Source organism: Puntigrus tetrazona, chromosome 15 (genome assembly GCF_018831695.1).
Source record: "Puntigrus tetrazona isolate hp1 chromosome 15, ASM1883169v1, whole genome shotgun sequence".
NCBI lineage: Eukaryota > Metazoa > Chordata > Actinopteri > Cypriniformes > Cyprinidae > Puntigrus > Puntigrus tetrazona.
The window spans coordinates 11,789,314-11,807,916 of record NC_056713.1 but is presented as its reverse complement, the minus strand read 5'-3'; the positions used below and the strand labels follow the sequence as shown (position 1 = coordinate 11,807,916).

Genomic DNA, 18,603 nt, shown 5'->3' with positions numbered 1-18,603 from the left:
TATAACTTTACAGGCTTATTTTGCAGCCGTTTGATAGTCTGAAAAAAGTGCTGGATTGTGTAATGTTAATGTAATATCAATGTTGATTTTGGTTTTTATCAAACTTTCATAACAGTTGCAGTAAGTGAATCTTACGGCCATTGCAGCACCATGGACAGCAACAGCTGCACCGAGGAATAAAAACAGTTGATTTAGACTTTAACTATTTGAATACATTATTTTCTTAACTTAAATTTATGTGATGAAGAACCTGGATCTCTTGCGTTCAGCTGTTTTTGCCAGCTTGTTTACTGCGAGCAATCAAATCATGTTTATGACAGGTTCATGTCAAAGTGCCCAACCTTTTCAGACAAATTTTGGAATCATCTCGAATGCTTTTGAATCATTATTATGGGATGTGTCTGTTCGTGTGAGGGCATGAAGCAGTTCTTCTAAGGTTCCCAACAATCTCAATCTCCAATATTCTTCAAATGCCGTTTGTCAAATATTTGTATTTTTAAAGAGAAATTTCAAATTTTGTAAGACTGTACAATGAACATTTGCAGAGAATTGAATATTTAATAAAAACAAAATATCAAGTACTTGTAATTTTTCCTGAGACATTTGTGGATGAATACATTTCTGTTATTACAAAAAAAAACTTTTCCCCAAATAACTGCGGTTCATCTTAATCCTAAATAAAAATAAAATTTTATATATATATATATATATATATATATATATATATATATATATATATATATATATATATATATATATATATATATATATATATATATATATATATATATATATATATATATAAAATATTCAGCTTTGCACTGCAGGAAAAAAATAACATTAGGAAAAGTATTTCAAGCTTAAATACTGTTTCACAATTTTGATTATGCTCATCAAAGCTGCATTGATTTAAGCAACTTTTCAAAAGCATGCAGTGTAAAAACTGCATACCAAAAAAAAAAACCCACTCTTTCCTAAAAATGTACACTTTATTTGAACTAATAGTACAAAACAATGGTGAGTATGTACAATACTTGCACGGCCACATTCAACCTCTTTGGTCTTGACAGCGGATTAAATGCAGGTAATATGCACTGAAGTGTGGAAATGCAGCAACCACTATGCATTTAACTGAAAGTTTGAATTTAAAATCTGCAAGTAAATACCATCAAATGCACTGTACCATTCAACAGCAACGGAGGTATGTTTTCAGGAGAAAATGACTAAAACTAGCTAACATAATGTCAAAACACTGGCATTTAGCTAAACCTCAACAATATAAATAGAACATAAAAACAATAAAAAGAAGTTAACCATATTTACAAGTACTGCTTAAACCAGAACACATACAATTCTGCAGCAAAACAATGAAACATCAAAGAACACACAGAAACGGGTGATAAGTCAGTGTCGGTATACATTAAGAGATGATTTTCGGTTATCCTGAAAAAAAGGCAACACATGTGATAAAAACCCCAATTTTAAATGGTAAACAATCCAAGCAAAAGGCATGGTTTTCATTAAACAAGCTCTGGTCCCTGCACTAACGTCTTACTTCAGAAATTACATTTCTCTGATTTTTTTTTTTTTTTTTTTTTTTAAACTTCAAATTGTAGGTCACAGTCTTTTATAATGCTAAATATTGGTAAATAATGGTCTTTTACACCCCAACAAGTATAACATTGGGATGTAATTTGGCTTACTGACTTGTTAAGACCTGAAAACTCGCCAAGTGCTCAGAATATCATGCTTCACATCATGCCACAGGTTAGGTACTACATGTAATTCTAAAAGGAAAAGTCCTATACAGACACTAAAGGCCTCAGTGTTTCTACCATGTGAAACTGCAAACACAAATTTGCATCAACTAAATAGCTGGGACATAAAAATAAAACATGAAATCCAACATTATGAATAAACACTTTACAGACAAAAGGTTTCTGAACAGGCTTGATCTTCAATGCAAAAAAGATTCACATACTTTACAACATACATTATTAATTAAATCCCCAGCATAGGGGAGGCACAGACACGTTACAGACGATGCTGGAGATGTAACTGACACAGCTACTCGGGTCCTCCATTACAGCTTCTGATTTTTTTTTTTTTTTTTCCTCCTTTCACACAGATTTCACCGATTTTTCACTCCTTCTCGTGGAAAAAGGGATCGCATTTAAATGAATCCTAAGGAAAGACAAGATGCATACATAATACATATAAAAATATAATTCAGTCAATCACCTGAATGTCTATTAAAAAGTGTACTATTACTGCTAAAAAAATAAAAAAAGTAATATTCACATGAATTAAGCTGGTCTCAGAAATCTTGACTCACCCTGAACAGCTCACTTGACATTACACGTCAGCTTTTTGGCTTTGATTCTCCTCCAGCTTCTTACTCTCTTCTGCAGATCCATCTTCTTTTTCTCCAGTTTTCCAGGATCCTTGCCTACATCCAGATTAAGGGTTACATAATATCCCACTTCGAACAAATCTGAATTACATAAGCACAGTGCAAATGTGCGAAGCGTGATGAATGGTAATGTCTTCGCCGTTTAACGAGAAGTGGAAGTACCTGAATTTCTTCGTATACAGCCAGTAGGCCAGTCCTATAGCGAGAGCGGCCAGCATCAGACCAACAACTATACCGACAGCCAGTACCGTCTGGTCACTGTACTCGTCTTTCTGATCTGCTTAAACACGGAGAGAAAACATTCAGAATAGGGCATGGACGACTGGTGGCAAGGGGAAGATGGACAACTGGATGAGTACGTAAGCCATTCAATAGCTAAAAAGCGAATGAGACCCTGAAGGCCTATCACAATATTTGTCAGGATGCTGGGCATCTCAGCACCTTTGTTTTAGTGTACACTCAAAAGGCATTCTTTAAATTCATGACTAAAAGCACTGAGCTTTGGCTCTCATATGCTCTCTTCCTCCGTATTGCAAAGCTGCGTAAAGGCCAGACCTGATCGTAGATAACTCAGAGTCTTACCTTGTTTGTCCATTGTCACGTCCTCAATAACTGTAATCAGATATAAAATCATATTAAGTTCCATTTGCTTGTGGAATTAAAAGCCCATTGCATACAGAACTGGAGAAATCCTATACATTTTATATATGTGGATGTATATATATAAAAAAAGTGTTCACATGTGTACATATATTCTACTAACAAAACCGATTCATAAACATTTGCATGTTAATTCTTACTTTTTTTTTTTTCAAATAATCCAAATGAAACAGCAATGCATGTAAATACAGGAATCCAGAGGCTTACAATTGCGGGGTTGGTTTTATAGTTAAACACATTTGTTCCGGGTTAGCCAAAAGATTTCAGTCATGTAAAGTGAAAGCATGTGTTAGTCAGAGAGCAGACCAGCATCCCGACAAACAGTACAGAAGAAGAAAAGAAAGACATGCAAGCTCAAATAAAGATTTTTATGTGGTAATGTTATACTACCCATACTTAAAAGTCCATGTCAACCAAATCATATTATTTAGCATTATTTAATGAATTAACATTACCTAACAATGAGCAGTTATTAGCAACCATAAAGATCAGTAAATACAGCAAATAAACCAGTCATCGTTGGTTCGTACGTTATTGCAATGAACTAACAGAACCTTATTGTAAAGCGTCACCACTGTTATTTTTGATGCAAAGTTAAATGATCTTTGTGGGAACGTGATTGAATAAATGACAGATTTAGTCTTTCCAGAGACATTTCAGAGCACATTTACAAATAATTTGTTCTTTAACAGTTTTGTCTTAACTTCGAAACAAACAAAAAAATCCAGATGATGCACGAGGGACTGAAAAGAGTCAGAAAAATGAGAGAAAAAAAAAAAAAAAGTTAGACTTACGTGCGGATACATTCATGCTCTTAACGTCAGAACCCAAGACATTCGAGACGGCGCAGGACACCGTGAGATTGCCCTTCGGAACAATACTGAGGCTGTATGTGACTCTTCCGTTCTCATAAGCACTCTCAACCTGCAATTACAGCACGTAACATCCACTGAATTACATCACGCTTAAACATTACAATAGCCACGAATACAGTGCTAATGTAGTGAAACAATGAGGAGCACTTTTTTATTGTAAGGGATCCTAAGCACCACCAGAGAGCGCTATTGCTCTGCGCACACGGAGACACGAGCTTGGACAAAGAGACAGAAGTGCATTACCTCATTGCCTGACATCTGATGAGTCGCACTGACAGCTCAATTTGTACTAATACAAAACCACATGATACAGGAAGTATGTAAAAGCCTCATCATGTTTAATAGCTTCCTTTGTACACACCCACTCAGGAACACCAGTCTTTATGTGTTTGTACAGTGACCTCATCCTAGTGCTTAAAGATATGGCTCCTAAAACTGCTTTGTTTAATTACCTACATGCGTGTTGTGACTGTGAGAACATCTTTATCTGCTCAAACGTGCTGCTGGCTTGTTCGACATAAGTTGTTTTAGGCTTTCGGGTTCTTTTACCACCGGAAGCAGCATAAACCCCCGGAAAGCGAATTGAAAAAGAACCTAGATGCTCGGAAAGCTTGATGGAAGTCTCAGTTTCAGAGAAAACTGAGGGGACAAATATTAATAAATAACCTGGTAAAATGCATTTGGTTAATATATAACAATACTTCATTTTAAAAAGTAGGCTAAATCTTATTTGTTCACTTTTATCCTAGCAATACAACTCACAGGAGAACATTACTAATTCTATTCAATTAAAAAAAAAAAAAAAAAAAAAAGAAAAAAGCCATTTTGTCCCCAGGTGATATTCACTGAAAAACAAGAACACCTGGCAAAATGGCCTGTTGTTGTTTTCATGAACATGAAAACAAGTAATTTATTAAGAAATATTCCAGGTGTCTCTATTTTTTCCCAAAACAAAACATGCTTTCTTGGGAATTTCATTTTCACTGGTAAGAATTTATAGGTTTTCCCTCTGTCCTCGATTTCACATCAATTTTGTCTTAAAGTCTCTTTTTTGATGAATTCTATAATGTGCATCTTGTGGGTGATCTAATTCTACATTTCATTCTTAAAACTATAGACGTCCAATATGACAAAAATAAAGATTTCAGAAACTGGTTTAAAAATTATTTTTTTGTTCAAAAAGAGGGGGGTGTCAGTATTTGTTTTTGGGTTTTTTTGATAATTGAAAAAAGCAGAGATGCATTTGCTTTCATCAAAAGTGACAATAACAAAAATTTATCAATTTCTACAAAAGTATGAAGCAGCACAACTGTTTTAAATGACAAACGTTTTTAAACACTAGAGTGATCTCCAAAAGTTGACACTGGGGCATTGACTGCTTAAAATTCAGCTTTCCGTCCCAGAAATAAAATGTTATTTTAAAATTGTAATAATATTCCACAAAATTACCATTTTCACTGCATTTTTGATCAAATAAACGCAGTCTTGATGATCATTCAGACTTACACTTGTGCCATTGACACTCCATTGTACTGTGGGTTTTGGAAAGCCTTCAGCCGCACATTTCAGGACCTTGTTCATGCCCTCACCACGCTCCTTGAGCAGGCTCTGAATGACCGGAGAACCTGCAAAAACATGCAATTAGCTATCACAAGAAAAACCCTTTCCTACAGCATTTCTCTGAAGTCTTTTGAACTGTGCTCAACGTTAATAAATCACATGCAAAGAACGCTGCAAACGCACCTTCAACTACTAACTCAAATGTTTGCGTTTTCTTGAAGCCGGCCATGGAAACAACACACTCATACACGCCAGAGTCAGCGTATGACAGCTTTTCAAACTTGGGCAGGCTGTTCAGCTTGGCATTGCCCTAAAAGAGAGTTTCCGCAATTGAATACCTAGAAAAATCAACAAAACGTGACGGTGATATTTATTTTTGAGGCATTGATTCATTTTCTACCTTCTTCCAAGAAGTTTGCGCCGCTCCTGAAGCTTTAACATCTACAGTCATCTCAAGGCTCTCGCCAAGTTTCTTAACAATTTTACCAGTGGAGCTAAGGACCAAATCAAGATCTGAGGAAAGAAAACGAGAGCTGTTAGTCAATCCAGAAGAGGTCAAACATCAGACTGCAGCTGAAGTGTATTTCCTTACATTCAACTGTGATGGGTGCAGAAGCCACAATGTTCTCATTGTCCACGAGCGAGCATTTGTATTCTCCACTGTTCTCCCGGGTGACGTTGCTCAAGGTGTACGTGTTGGAGTTCACAGTCTTTTTCTGTCCCTACAGATTAAAAAAAAAAGAAAAGATGGTTTAAGTGGAAAAGCTGCCTTTAATTTTCTGACTCATGCAAAATGAACGGTTGGAGAGCAGACTTACGTTGATGTAGAAGTTGAAGCTAGAAGGCGGAGGGTTTCCGTCTGCTGTGCATTTGAGGGTCACGTTGTCCCCTTCCTTAAAAGGACCCTGGGACGCCACTTTGAGACTGACCTTCTCGGTGGGGTCTGTGGAGAGAGGATGTGTGTAAAGCAAGGAGGGCAAGCACAGAGAAGCCTATGAAAGAGCCTATGCAGATAAGGGCACTTCAGGAAAGCTCCTTATGAGCCAGGAGAGGCCCTTCAGCTCAAGAGTTGAGGTTTTGAGAGTGCTCTCGTGGCGAGAAATGCTTTTGAGAGTTTGCAGTGGGGCTAGTACCTTCACTATAACAGCCAGAGGCAAGACAAAACCCCATTCAACATCTAAACACCCTGCTCCAGCAAGGCCAAATTACATATCTTATTTGGACGAAATTCAACGAGCCATTTGATTCTGACAAGGCCTCTTTCTCATGGCTACTTCAGACAGACAGAGAGTTATTCTGAACAATCCTGTGAATTATGCCAAACATTAGACCATTAACCACTTAACAGATTTGTACGCATTTGCTCTCAATGACACTGTTTGGAGCCGATTTATGGAGGAAATGAATAGTGTTAAGATTAAAAACATGCTAAAATGGATCAAATATTAGTCCTATTTTGGACTTTGCATAGTCAAAAAAAAAAAAAAACGTACAGTTCACAGTGAAGACGAGAGGTGAAGAATCCATGTTTGCAGACTTGACGTGTTGAACCTGGCAGGTGAACTTGGCGTCAATGTCTCCCTTCACTGCTGTATACTCCAGGGAGGAAGTTGTCGTGGACAGTCCCGTCTCTTTATTAACATCCACATTGGTTGTGATTTTAATGGCTGTAAACAACAACAAAAAGAAAAACGTTAATAAAAGGCAAACATGCTGCAAACCCATACGGCCATCTTTTCTCACTGGAACCACTTTTATCACATTAATATGGTGCTTTTTCATCTTTTTGGAAGTTTTAAAGCTTTATTACTATTTATTGTAGTCCCGTGGAAAAGAGTATTGACAGGTCTGAAATTAAATGAGGTTGGATAAATCCTGGCAAACATTTGTATAAAGTCATTTCCACCATATTTCACTCTACCTGCTCCATCGGTCATAAGAGGAGTTTTGTTCTTGAACCACGTGATGTTGGCAGCTGGATTGGCATCTTCAGTACGACACCGAGCTAACTGTTAAAACAGAAATCAAAACACTAAATAAATATATTTGCAACCAAAAATGTTGCCTAGTATTATTTCAAGTTGGATATTCAATTAAAATATGTTGTTTTTTTTAACAGACCGGTTTATATCTTCTATTCGTGCTGTATGTGTATGTGATGTATATAAACCAAAAATAAACTATTTTGTCATCTGTGGAAATGATTATACAACCTACCGTAGTTGGTTTGCCGATTGCCATCACAGTCGTTAGGTTTGTGATTTGAGGTTGCGATGGAACCTCTGAAAACAGAGGAATGGTCATATATAGGTCAGAAATGCATCTGATACTGTTATTAGAACCCCTTCTTTATAAATATTAAACATTATAGATGCTACAGTCAATGCTACAGTGTATAACACTCACTGTAAATAGCCAGTTGAACAGGGTACTCCAAAATGTCTTCTTTTACCACCACCATGCAGGTGAAGGTTCTCTGGTCGCTCATGGCCAGTTGTGCGATGACGAGGCTCAAATCTTTTTTAATACTGACTCTGTTCTTGTAGCTCACGTCGCTTGAAACAGAGGCGTTCTGATTCTGATGTTTCACCAGTATGCTGCCATCTTTGTCCTGGTGGGCAAAAAATTTAAATAAATAAATAATATATTAAATTAAAACCACACAAAATGAGTGAATCTCAAACTTACATATTTCCATTTAACGAATGTAGCATCTGCTTCCGCGATGCGTCCGTTGTTGCATGGGATTTCAATGGTGTCTCCATACTTGCCGGTGATAGTTTCCAAACCGCTCGCTAAAATGCACAATAATAGAAATGACTGTAAATACAACATTAATGAAAACATCCTGTAAAAGGTAACATGAGACGCACTGTAAGCGGACGAAACCGGGCATATTTGAACACAAATGTAAACTCGCAATCTCATTAAATTGTTATAGGTTTGTTTTTTGCATTTAAATTTTTTTTGACTGAACTTAAGGGGGTGTTTGAAGTATAGCATTTAATTCTGGCCCTCAATATTTTAATATTATTTGAATCATCAATTTCGCCTGACTGATTTGCAGGCTAATTTGAGATTCAAATTTCAAGCACTCGTGTTTGTAGAAAGTACTGAGTCTGTAGCTCACGGATAAACAGTCGCTAAACGTAAAGACACAGACAGGTAACAAAGCCTTTCGTACATTTTTAATAAATTTTCAATTAGTGTTTTTATGGAGGAAAAAAAAAAAAGTTACAGTTTTTTGTGCCATTCTCATTTTCGTTGCCAAAGCCGGAAAATTAAACAGCAGTTGATAGAAAAATTATTTTCATGATTTCAGTCATTTTTGGGGGTTTTATTACACATGTATTTGACATGAGCTTCACCTGAAACTAAATATTTAAGATGGAAAAGGGCTCTGCAAGCAATTTTTAGACAAACACCAAAGCCAGTTAAACTGGTTGTTGTGTCACAAGTGCACTTCTGAGAAAGGGACGTCAACAGTTGGAACGAATAACTGTCAACTGATAATAGTAGTACAAGATAAGATTGAGACACAAAACCACATACTTGACAAAATTCCACCGAAATGTATAAAGAAACATAATGCTTGACTGAACCAACTTATTTCAGATTTAAAAACATAGAAATCTGTGGCAGATATGACGCGTTTAATGCTATTCTAGCATTTTTTACCAGTTAATTATCCAAAAAGTGATCATTTTACTATTAATACACTTTTTGTATTGAATCATAGCTGTTATATATTCAGTCTTCATTTTAAGTTAAAGTAATTTTATGTGCATGTCGATTTTCATTTGTTTTATTACAATTCAACTTTCATTTCGTTTACGTTTTAGTTTACCGTTTTTCAATTAACGAAAACTATTAATCATTTTAAGTTATCAATAGCGTCACTGGTCAGTACAAAAACTTTATTTCACTTTTATACTTTTGATCTTCCATCTCGTATCCAGAAAAACAAAATGCATACAGGTTCATTATCAACCCACTGGGAGAAAGCAGAATGTGCTCAAAGCCAAAGCTCACTGCAGCCTGTGGCCACACAGGTATTATCTTAGTTGTTATGTTAAATTTCTGTCTCATTGCTCGGTGAAGCATGGTCCTACTAATAGCCCTTTACCTGTACAGACCGGTCATAAAACTGAACTCATTAAGAGCAAGAATGCTAATAACTACTAACCCTCCTGGCGTCACCTGGACTGTCGGGGTTGGAAGTTAACACATGCTGACAACATGCATCAACATTATTTCAAGTATTCCTTAGAATACTTCATCCTGATTTGTCAATTGAACCATTCTGTGCTTGATGAGACATGACGTGAAACAAAGCAGCTAGGATTAAAATGCAGATCATCAGAGGGAATTCTGCTGTTTCACTGAAAGTTCCAGTTTAAAGGACAATTCAATTTTGAGGTCCACAAAAAAAAAAAAAAAAAAAAAAAGGACATGGAAGAATAATATTAAAAAAACTTAATTTAGAAGAAAGTGTGAATTTTCATGTCTGTGAAATATTTTAGTATAATTTTCACTTTTGTTTGTTCATTTGATGAGTATACATATTGAGTAGGAATGTACCGGGAGTGGCCATTAATATCAAAAATATATCAAATTATAACTAAAGCCTGATGAGCCATAATTGTGTGACCAGCTGGCTATATACTACTCCTTAAATGTAACAGAATATACATGGACCCAACTGGATGATCTACCCCACAAGATCTCTGTCTAGCTGCTGTCTGTTTTTCGCATGATTTATAACATGTTGTCTAGCTGGTGATACTGGAGCACCAGTCGTAGCAAAAAAAGCAAACGGACGGCGGCTGACGCACTAAAAGAGAAAAGGATCGAGTGTCGGAGAGCCCTCAGAGTTTCCAAACCAGCACCAGGTGAAGTAAACAAATGACACTGCCCTGCTAACCCCCTCATGCCTCTGCTCTTTGTTCCATGAACAGGTGCTGCTGCAGAAGCTTCTTCATGCACCTGTTGTTAAAACTCTACTGGAAACGCTCTTGATGGAAAGCATCATGTCCTTCAGCCTGCAGCATGGCACCAGATCATTTGTTGGAAGCATATGGGCTACAGGGCTTTCGAGAGTTTTTTTACTCTCGAGTACAATGCTCTGAAGTGAAACAACGCTAACGGTCTTTGGTTGGGCTGAGACCACAGAGAATTTTTTTTGGTATTTTTTATTAAATTGTAACAAATTTGATAGTGGCTTCAGACTTCTGAACCTTACATTATATCTGATGTTAACCTTATTATATAGGAACACTTACATTTCAACAATAACTTACTTTTTAGCAGACAAACTGAATGCCCCAGAAAGCTCAAAGGAGTATAATGGGTGAATAGGTTCAAAACGGCTCTCACATGACGGCAGAATGTTCGCAAACCATTAACCTGAGGATGAGTCGGGTAAGTGATTGTGCGTTCGATAAAGACAGTCCACCACCACGCTGAATATCCCGGAAACAGAAACATCCCAGGAATTGATTTGGAGCCTGCCTTATTACACCGAATGCCCTCCTTTACTCACTCCAAGATGCAAGGGCCATTAGGCTTCCTTGAAAATGCCATAAATTAAGTCTACGACGGGCCTGAAATTGCTCTCAAAACAAAACTCATCAAGCAGGTTGGACTCATATGTGATAAGTGCACTCAGAAATCACATCCATTAAGTTCTAAATTATGTATTTGATTGCAGGGGCCCCCGGGGACCTTAAAGAATGTCTGTGTCAGACAGCAGATCATAGAAGATTCAATACTGACCCAGAGAAGTCACCGACAGCCCCCTATTCGTGAGGAGCTATTAAACTAAAAAGAGAACTATTAACAAAATACAGTCAAGCAGCTTCCGTGGCGGTCCATTAACCCCAAAAGCAATTTACTAGCCGATGGTTATGACAGACTGTTCATTCTGCTGCAGAATGTAAGTCTATAAGTGTAATATAATAATAATAATAATAATAATAATAATAATAATAAAGAAGAGAAAAAATCTTTTAAAAATGTAGTTTAAAACATATGCAAAGTACTTTTTTTTTTTTTTTTTTTTTTTGTAAAAAAACCTGCAAATATCACGTGGTGCAACCATTGAGCAAAAATACCATAATTCCCTGAATACATGCAAAGGCACGTAATGTTTAATATTTTCAGAGTAAAAGTATTAGTGTAGCATTTATAAAATTATAAATATCACTGGGTTCATACGAAGTTTTACAATCATAAATAATTAACCCTAGCTTCTCATAAAAAAACTCGATCAATACGATTAATGACTTCATGCTTTTTTTCCTAGATTCAGCATGATGGTTAGATCACATGACTTTAAATTATATTTTTCATTTATTACTCAGTAGTAATAATAAAAAAAAAAAAAAGTTACATTCCTTTAATTATACCACTAATTAAGTGTGACATCAAAATATTTTACTTTATGCCTCCCCGCAATTTGTTCAATTAATTTTAATTTAAATATTAAAATATGCTTATGTACTGTGTATGTGAACTGCATTCGTGCACTTTTGAATGAATTATTAGATGGCACAAATAAAGCGTCACGTTGACTTGATTGCATAACGCATGTTAGGAGCTACAACAATAAAGGAAATTTAGGTCAAAACTGTTACAGCAAGCCGTTAAGTTAATCTAGGTTATCGGTTAACTAAGGCATATACATAGTTAGAAATGCATGATACACTGTTTAAAATTAACAGACACTTTGAAACTTAAAACTAATGAGCATGTGGCAGCAGTCAAACAGTCTCTACTTCAGATCTTCCCAATTTAAGTTCCAGCAATTAAACTCAGAAGCTTCATGTGGCCTTTGATTAACAACATTCCTAACATCAAAGTTGCTCAGTTAAACATATATTCTCAAAGCATGTCACTAGACAGCAAGGTGTCTCATATTTTTTGCATAGACAGAGACAGTGCCTTTATATCTTCCAAAACTAGTCTCCCTGCTCCCAGATGCCTCGGGGCTCCAGGCATTTGCATTCCACGGGATCCTGCGGGGCCCCTTGTGTTCATAACATCAGCGTTTGCTTGCAGCCACCGAGATACCAATCAAATTTGGTGCCAAAACACAGAGGTCAGCGAGCTTGTATTGAGAGTTAAATAAGCTCTTTCTCCGGGCTGGGCTCTGAAAAGGCCGCCTCCCACGTTGTTTGAGGGCCCATAACAATTCGGCCCCGTATACAGACCACCTTTGGCTGTGTAAACAAAAGCAGAGCAAATATTGATTTCAGAAAGCATGGCTGGTGGGTGTGTGCCAATGGTTAACTCCCCTCTGCAGGAAGCGGAACAACAAAAAAAAAAAAAAAATAGACAGCGGAACTTAGGGAGTAGGAGCTCAAGGCCTTTTCTATCCGAGTGATTAACTCTCATGAATTATGTTTGGTTTAAAACTGTCTGACATGACAGTATGTCACTACTAATGAGCCAGGTTTCTCTCTCTCTTTTTCTCCACTGCGACGCTGTGATACAGAGGAGTAGATCTGTTTCACATTCCTGTGTAGTTCAGGGACTGGCCAGGTCTGTAAAAAAGGTCACAAGGGCCCTTAACTGTCTCCTGCTTCATGATCCCTACAGCCTAGGGGCCTACATCTGCAGAAAACTGCCTAGAAAAGAGCTTAAACGCAATTTATACGCTGCAGGCTTTGAAGGAACTTCATAAAAGTGACATTTTTAACCATTACTTCAATGGAATAATGGTATTTGTTGAACTACTGGAGCAATATTTTTTTTCTCTCGTATATTACAGAAGGCATGATGCTATTAGCTGCTGGAAAGGAAAAGGCCACATTTAGATGAAAGTCATCCACAACGTATAACGTTAACTGACCGTGCACTCAGGAAGTCGAAGCCACAATACTCTAATGAAGCTATGATGCTCTTTAAATCTCAAAAGTTGAACCATGTGGATGTCGACAACACTACAAATGTGTGGCACTTTGGAAAGCCACCAGGTATGGCTCTCGTGTTGACAGAGAGCACAGACATCTGGGACAGGTGCGGTTGTGGTTCGCTGTAACTTGTGCAGGCTTGCCAGCTCAAAAGCAGACAACATCAAAGTTCTCACAAAAGAAAGAAAACTAAAGAAGTTTATTCTCCTTTTCTAAAGCCAACTTCAAAGTTATGATGTCAAAGGATTATGGGAAAGAGACCGAAGTGCAGAGAAAAGCGAACATTTCCAAAGAAGCAATCAAAGTGCCAGCCTTTTTACTATCAGCACGTGTTTTCCCATCTCACGTTATAGTGAGGGTCATTAAACAACTGACTTAAAATTCAGTGCAAATTGCAACCGGCTTCACTTTTGGAATCTGATGGAACCAGACTCTGCTCTGATTCAAGGTTCATCAGATTCGGATCAGTTTTCGGATGAATCACATTCTTCTACTATTTAATATCCATCAGATTCTGCTCAGATTTCAGATCAGTCCGAATTTGCTCAGATTTAGGATTAATCAGATTCTGCTCCGACTGAAAGGTTTATTTTCTTTGGAACAGCATGACCCAAATCATTCACAAGACGACCAGGAATGTGTAGATAAGAAAGTAAATATGTTGACTTCCCGTGTTGACTTTAAAGGGGTTTGGGCGGGAAACTAAAACGTGGTGTTAAACCTTGACGGCTTCTTGGCATCAACTGATGCTCATGCCGATATACAGGACAAAGAACTCCTGCTTGTGACTAACTGACAGATTAATAATGCGGAAATGAAAAAATTCAAATTGTCCACTTGATAACGGGTACAAATCTGATCAAATTTAATACCTCAATACACACAATCACCCTTTTCACTTCACCAGACGCTATACAGAAATACCCTACCGTGTTTCAACAAGACCTCCGTCATAACTCTCTGTCTTAAGTCTTTGTATAATGTCTAGTTTCCATAAAAGGATGTCAAACTGAATTTACAGAGACAGACATAAATCAACAACTCAATGTACAGGACGTCTATATGTGAACTCCGAGGTAATTCTTGTTGCTAAAGACATACTGTTATAGCATCCAGCTAAGGGAAACAAAATAAGACCCACAATGTGACTAACCACAGTGTCACGTCTATGACATCGAGGTTTAATAAAACATACTTTGACCTGCATTCTTCTGCTGCTCAGCATAGCACCCATGTCTGTGCGAAACCTGCGTTTGTTCTTCCCTTGGCGCTTCATAACATTTCTGAAATTTTTAAATAGTAGCTTGATCTGCTTTTTTCTTTCAAAAAAATAAAAGTTTGACAGATTAATCGGCAGAGATATTTGCTTTGAGATCTGCCTCCATTTCACTAATTGAGCACCTGTGTGCGAACATCACCGGTGGGAAATGCAACCAAAAACAATGTGGAACATGCGGCTGAAACCACTGATGAGCATAGTTTTTCTGCATTGTGCAATGGAAAACAAACATCTCAAAACACCTGCAATAACCCTTCAGGTTAAGCCTTAAGGGGGTTCTTTAGAAGGAAACGTGACCCATGAAGAAACAAGCAGAAGTGAGGGGGTAGGAGTAAAAATGATTTAGAATTCTGCCTCTGGCCTCACCTTAGCGAGATAAAGAAAGAGAACGAGAGGGGGAGAGAAAAGGCGGGACGGGAGGGGGAGGCGGCGGCTTTATTGTAATGGCCGGTTTCATTTCCTGAGTCCCGGCGCAAACACTGTGGGATTAAGAGCTTTCGAGTGAACATATACAGTACAGATGCTTCCTCTCAGCTGCTAATATAAAAACAAAGCACTGCAAAAAAAAAGTTAAAAATTAGACTTCAGGTTGCAGACAGGCAGGAGTATTTGCAAATCAAATGCTGTCACATCAACCTCAACGGGGAGGACACACATCTCTTGCAATACATACAATATAAAACTTCGGTCTCAGTGGTGCTTTTGAAATGCATGATGGGAACAGAAGTATGCGCTGCAGTAATTCATATGGTAAGCCAGAGTCTTTTTCAACTGAAGGGCATGTTAAAGGAGCTGGGCGAGATAACGGTTTCTCGGTGGGGAGTATACAGTTGAATTTAATTACAAAAGGAGAAGAGTCTGTGGGAGATGTCGCAATCGTACATGCATTAGTTAAAGAAAACCTGCTGAACAATATAGTCAGCAGGGGTCCAGAGGAGGTCTTGGAGAAGCCGAATAACAAGAGCGAAACAACCTGACTTTTTGTCCCGAAATGAAGGGTGGATCCAAGCAAGTGCACTGGAGGTTACGGAGAGCCATGGGGGACTTCATGCATCTCAATGGACGCATTTCTGCAAGTCAAGAGTGCCTCTGCTAAGCGCACACATGCCTATCCTGTTGTAAAACAATGTGTCTCCCTTCTTTAGACCAGACAATTGCTCTCTTGTCTTGCTTGATGACAGATAAACTGGTTCCTGTGAAGGCCACTGTGAGGTGCTTCTGTGGTAAAGAAGACTACAAACTAGAGGACGACAATAGTATTTCTATTTCCACAGTAGTACTCTCACCGAGTGAAGCATATTAATAAAAGTCTGAACGGATGAGTCATACGAATCGATATGGGTTCCTCTAAATCTAAGCAAACAGTCTTTTGTTGAGCTATATTTGCTTTCTTTTATAATGGGACTATAAAATGGATTTGGATGGTACAACAGGGCAGACAGGTAACTCTAAGTGGATGATTCACCTTCGAATAAAAGACCGTCTCATATCTAAAACATGAATATAATTCTCTTTACATAATCTAAATTTACTCAGCGAGCAATACCTTTAGCCAATCGTGATTACAACATTTAATTTATGATTTTGGAATTGGAGTAAAGCGTTCAGTCTCGCCAAACACATTCCCACAAAAGGAGGGAATAAGCGTCGGCACATTTTACACTAATTAAAATATGCAAATTACTTCAGCGATTTAAAAAAAAAGAAAAAGAATATAGTCACAGTTTCTCACTACAAATAAACTCAGACCAGCATTACAGACTTCTCAAGGGGAAAAGGGTGATTTTTTTTTCCGCAAACTGAAAGAAACCCACCAGTTAAACTAGTAATACTGGGTGTGACATTGCAGATGGTGTGTTTTGGGGGAGGGGTGGAGGGGTAGAGAGAGAGAGAGAGAACAAAAAACAGATGCAGCACTAAACTACTAGTTGTAAACTCAGTATGACTCTCAAGCCAATCTAGAAGACAAACAGTTACAGGCGTAAATGAAACAACACGACCTACTAAGACTGCTACATATCAAAGGACAACCATATATGTGAGATTTCAATCATTAGAACTACAGTAAAGTAGATGCACTGAACAGTAACACAAAAAAAGTTACAATACATTTTAAAATATTCAAATAAATACATTCATTTTAATTCATAAAACCTAACTTCTTTGTATCTCACAGTTAAGGACAAGACGGTCACAAATCACAACACGTTTAAGTTCCAACCCAGCAATCTTTCAGCACATCACACACTATCATTATGCGTTTGGTCTTCCAGCCCAAAAGGTGAATGGGTCTCTTTAAAGTCGCACTGACAGACGGTCTGGTGCCTTACAATAACAGATGTTTACCAGTCGGGCTTTTGTGCCCTTTATTTCGTTACCTGAATATGCTACTGATGCACTTAAGCTACGATAAAACGTTATGAAAACCAGCGCCCCTGCGTTTCAATCACCTCACAGAGAGAGAGAGAGAGAGAGAGAGAGAGAGAGAGAGAGAGAGAGAGAAAGCGAGAGAGAGACACACACACACACAGAGAGAGAGAGAGAGAGAGAGAGAGAGAGAGAGAGAGAGAGAGAGAGAGAGAATATAGCTCGTGAAGCACGAAGATTCACGCTCAAATCGATTATTATTCACTTTTAACAACCAAAGCATCAAGGTTGAAAGTGTACAGCACAATATCACTTTTCCCCCCACTGTAAGCGAAACAGGTGCAAGTAAAAGGTAGTAAAGGGAGGGGGCGGGGACAAAGAGAGCCTTTCTGGAAATAAATGTTACTTTTGCACGGAGAAAAGCAACGTAAATGGGATATTTTGTTTCTGGTGAATATAGCAAATCACGACTGCGTCGAATCAAAGGCGTAAGAAGGAACCCCGAGCGAATGTGGAGCGCGTTTTCTCTTTAAAATATTTGATACATAATTTCTTAACGTGCCGGATCGTTCTTAAATCTAAAAAGTAGCGCTGCTCAGTTCAGTTTCATCGTGAACGTCAGAAGAAATGTTCTTAAATAACGAACGTTCCAAAATTCCAATTCCAAAAAAAAAAAGAAAAAGAAAAAATGTATTACCTTGATTCATCAGTGATGCGGTGAGTATACACGTTAAAAGGGCGATCCGGTGCATCTTTCAGCAGTCTGGTTCCTTCAATCGCGAGAAATAATATCCTTGCGTTAGCACGTCCTTGCCGGATAATGTTCTGGAAAGTGCAACACACTCAGCATGCGTCAGTAAATTCAAACTTTGAGGTTGTTCCCCACGTGTTACATCTGTTGAAGCCTGGAGGGCGGTTATAGGTCTGTCCTCAAGCTCCTCCCCTGCACTGTTTATCTAAACTAATTTAACCTACTAGACAACATTTGATGACACATGCTTTTATCTTATCTGTAATCTTCCGCGGCTCTACTTTTCTAGACAGTATCGTTTTCGTGTTTGATTCGGATGTATTGGTGGACAACAAGGCTTTCGTATGAAATTCACCTTGGAAAACTAAATGCTTAGGACTTCCTCAGAAAGTCTGGGAATGGCAGAGGGGGCTGCAACATTACTTAGAATTACTTAACCTAAGTCAAACAGTAAAATCGCTTAAGCTAACTTAGATTGATGGAAACCCACTAGTCTAAGTTTTTTGAGCAATACCCGAGTATAATTATACTATTAGTTTTATTTATTATTATTATTACATTTGATCATTTTGCATTATTATAACGTAAAAGACCAGATAACTCTGAATGTTTGTTCATAACAAGTCAAGATTCTGAGAACACTCCTTAGTTGTTGTTAACGCTTTGTAGGTGACAAACCGACAAGCTCTGGAGGTCTTGACATGCTTTTTGCACCTCACAGTTTTGTGTGCCTGAGGCTGCAATAGTAAAGCTATATGCTCATGTCATTTAATTAATCAAATCAT

The 18,603-nt window shown here is 37.8% G+C and overlaps 1 protein-coding gene across 2 annotated transcripts; it reads right to left on the bottom strand.

Moving 5' to 3' along the window:
* Positions 1-968: 968 nt before the first annotated feature.
* On the bottom strand, positions 969-17,976 carry alcamb (activated leukocyte cell adhesion molecule b). 2 transcript variants are annotated; one of them, XM_043259717.1, is made up of 16 exons: positions 17,765-17,975; positions 8,197-8,303; positions 7,915-8,119; positions 7,726-7,790; positions 7,430-7,517; positions 7,002-7,175; positions 6,327-6,451; positions 6,101-6,230; positions 5,909-6,021; positions 5,692-5,818; positions 5,455-5,573; positions 3,868-3,997; positions 2,996-3,025; positions 2,576-2,690; positions 2,336-2,449; positions 969-2,184 (listed from the first exon to the last, which is right to left on the bottom strand). In XM_043259717.1, the coding sequence occupies exons 1-15, from the start codon at positions 17,817-17,819 to the stop codon at positions 2,356-2,358; spliced, it is 1,677 nt and encodes a 558-aa protein (XP_043115652.1). In that variant the 5' UTR covers positions 17,820-17,975; the 3' UTR covers positions 969-2,184; positions 2,336-2,355. The 2 variants fall into 2 exon arrangements, with proteins under 2 accessions (XP_043115652.1, XP_043115653.1); XM_043259718.1 differs by lacking the exon at positions 2,996-3,025 and having other exon boundaries at positions 17,765-17,976.
* Positions 17,977-18,603: the final 627 nt, after the last annotated feature.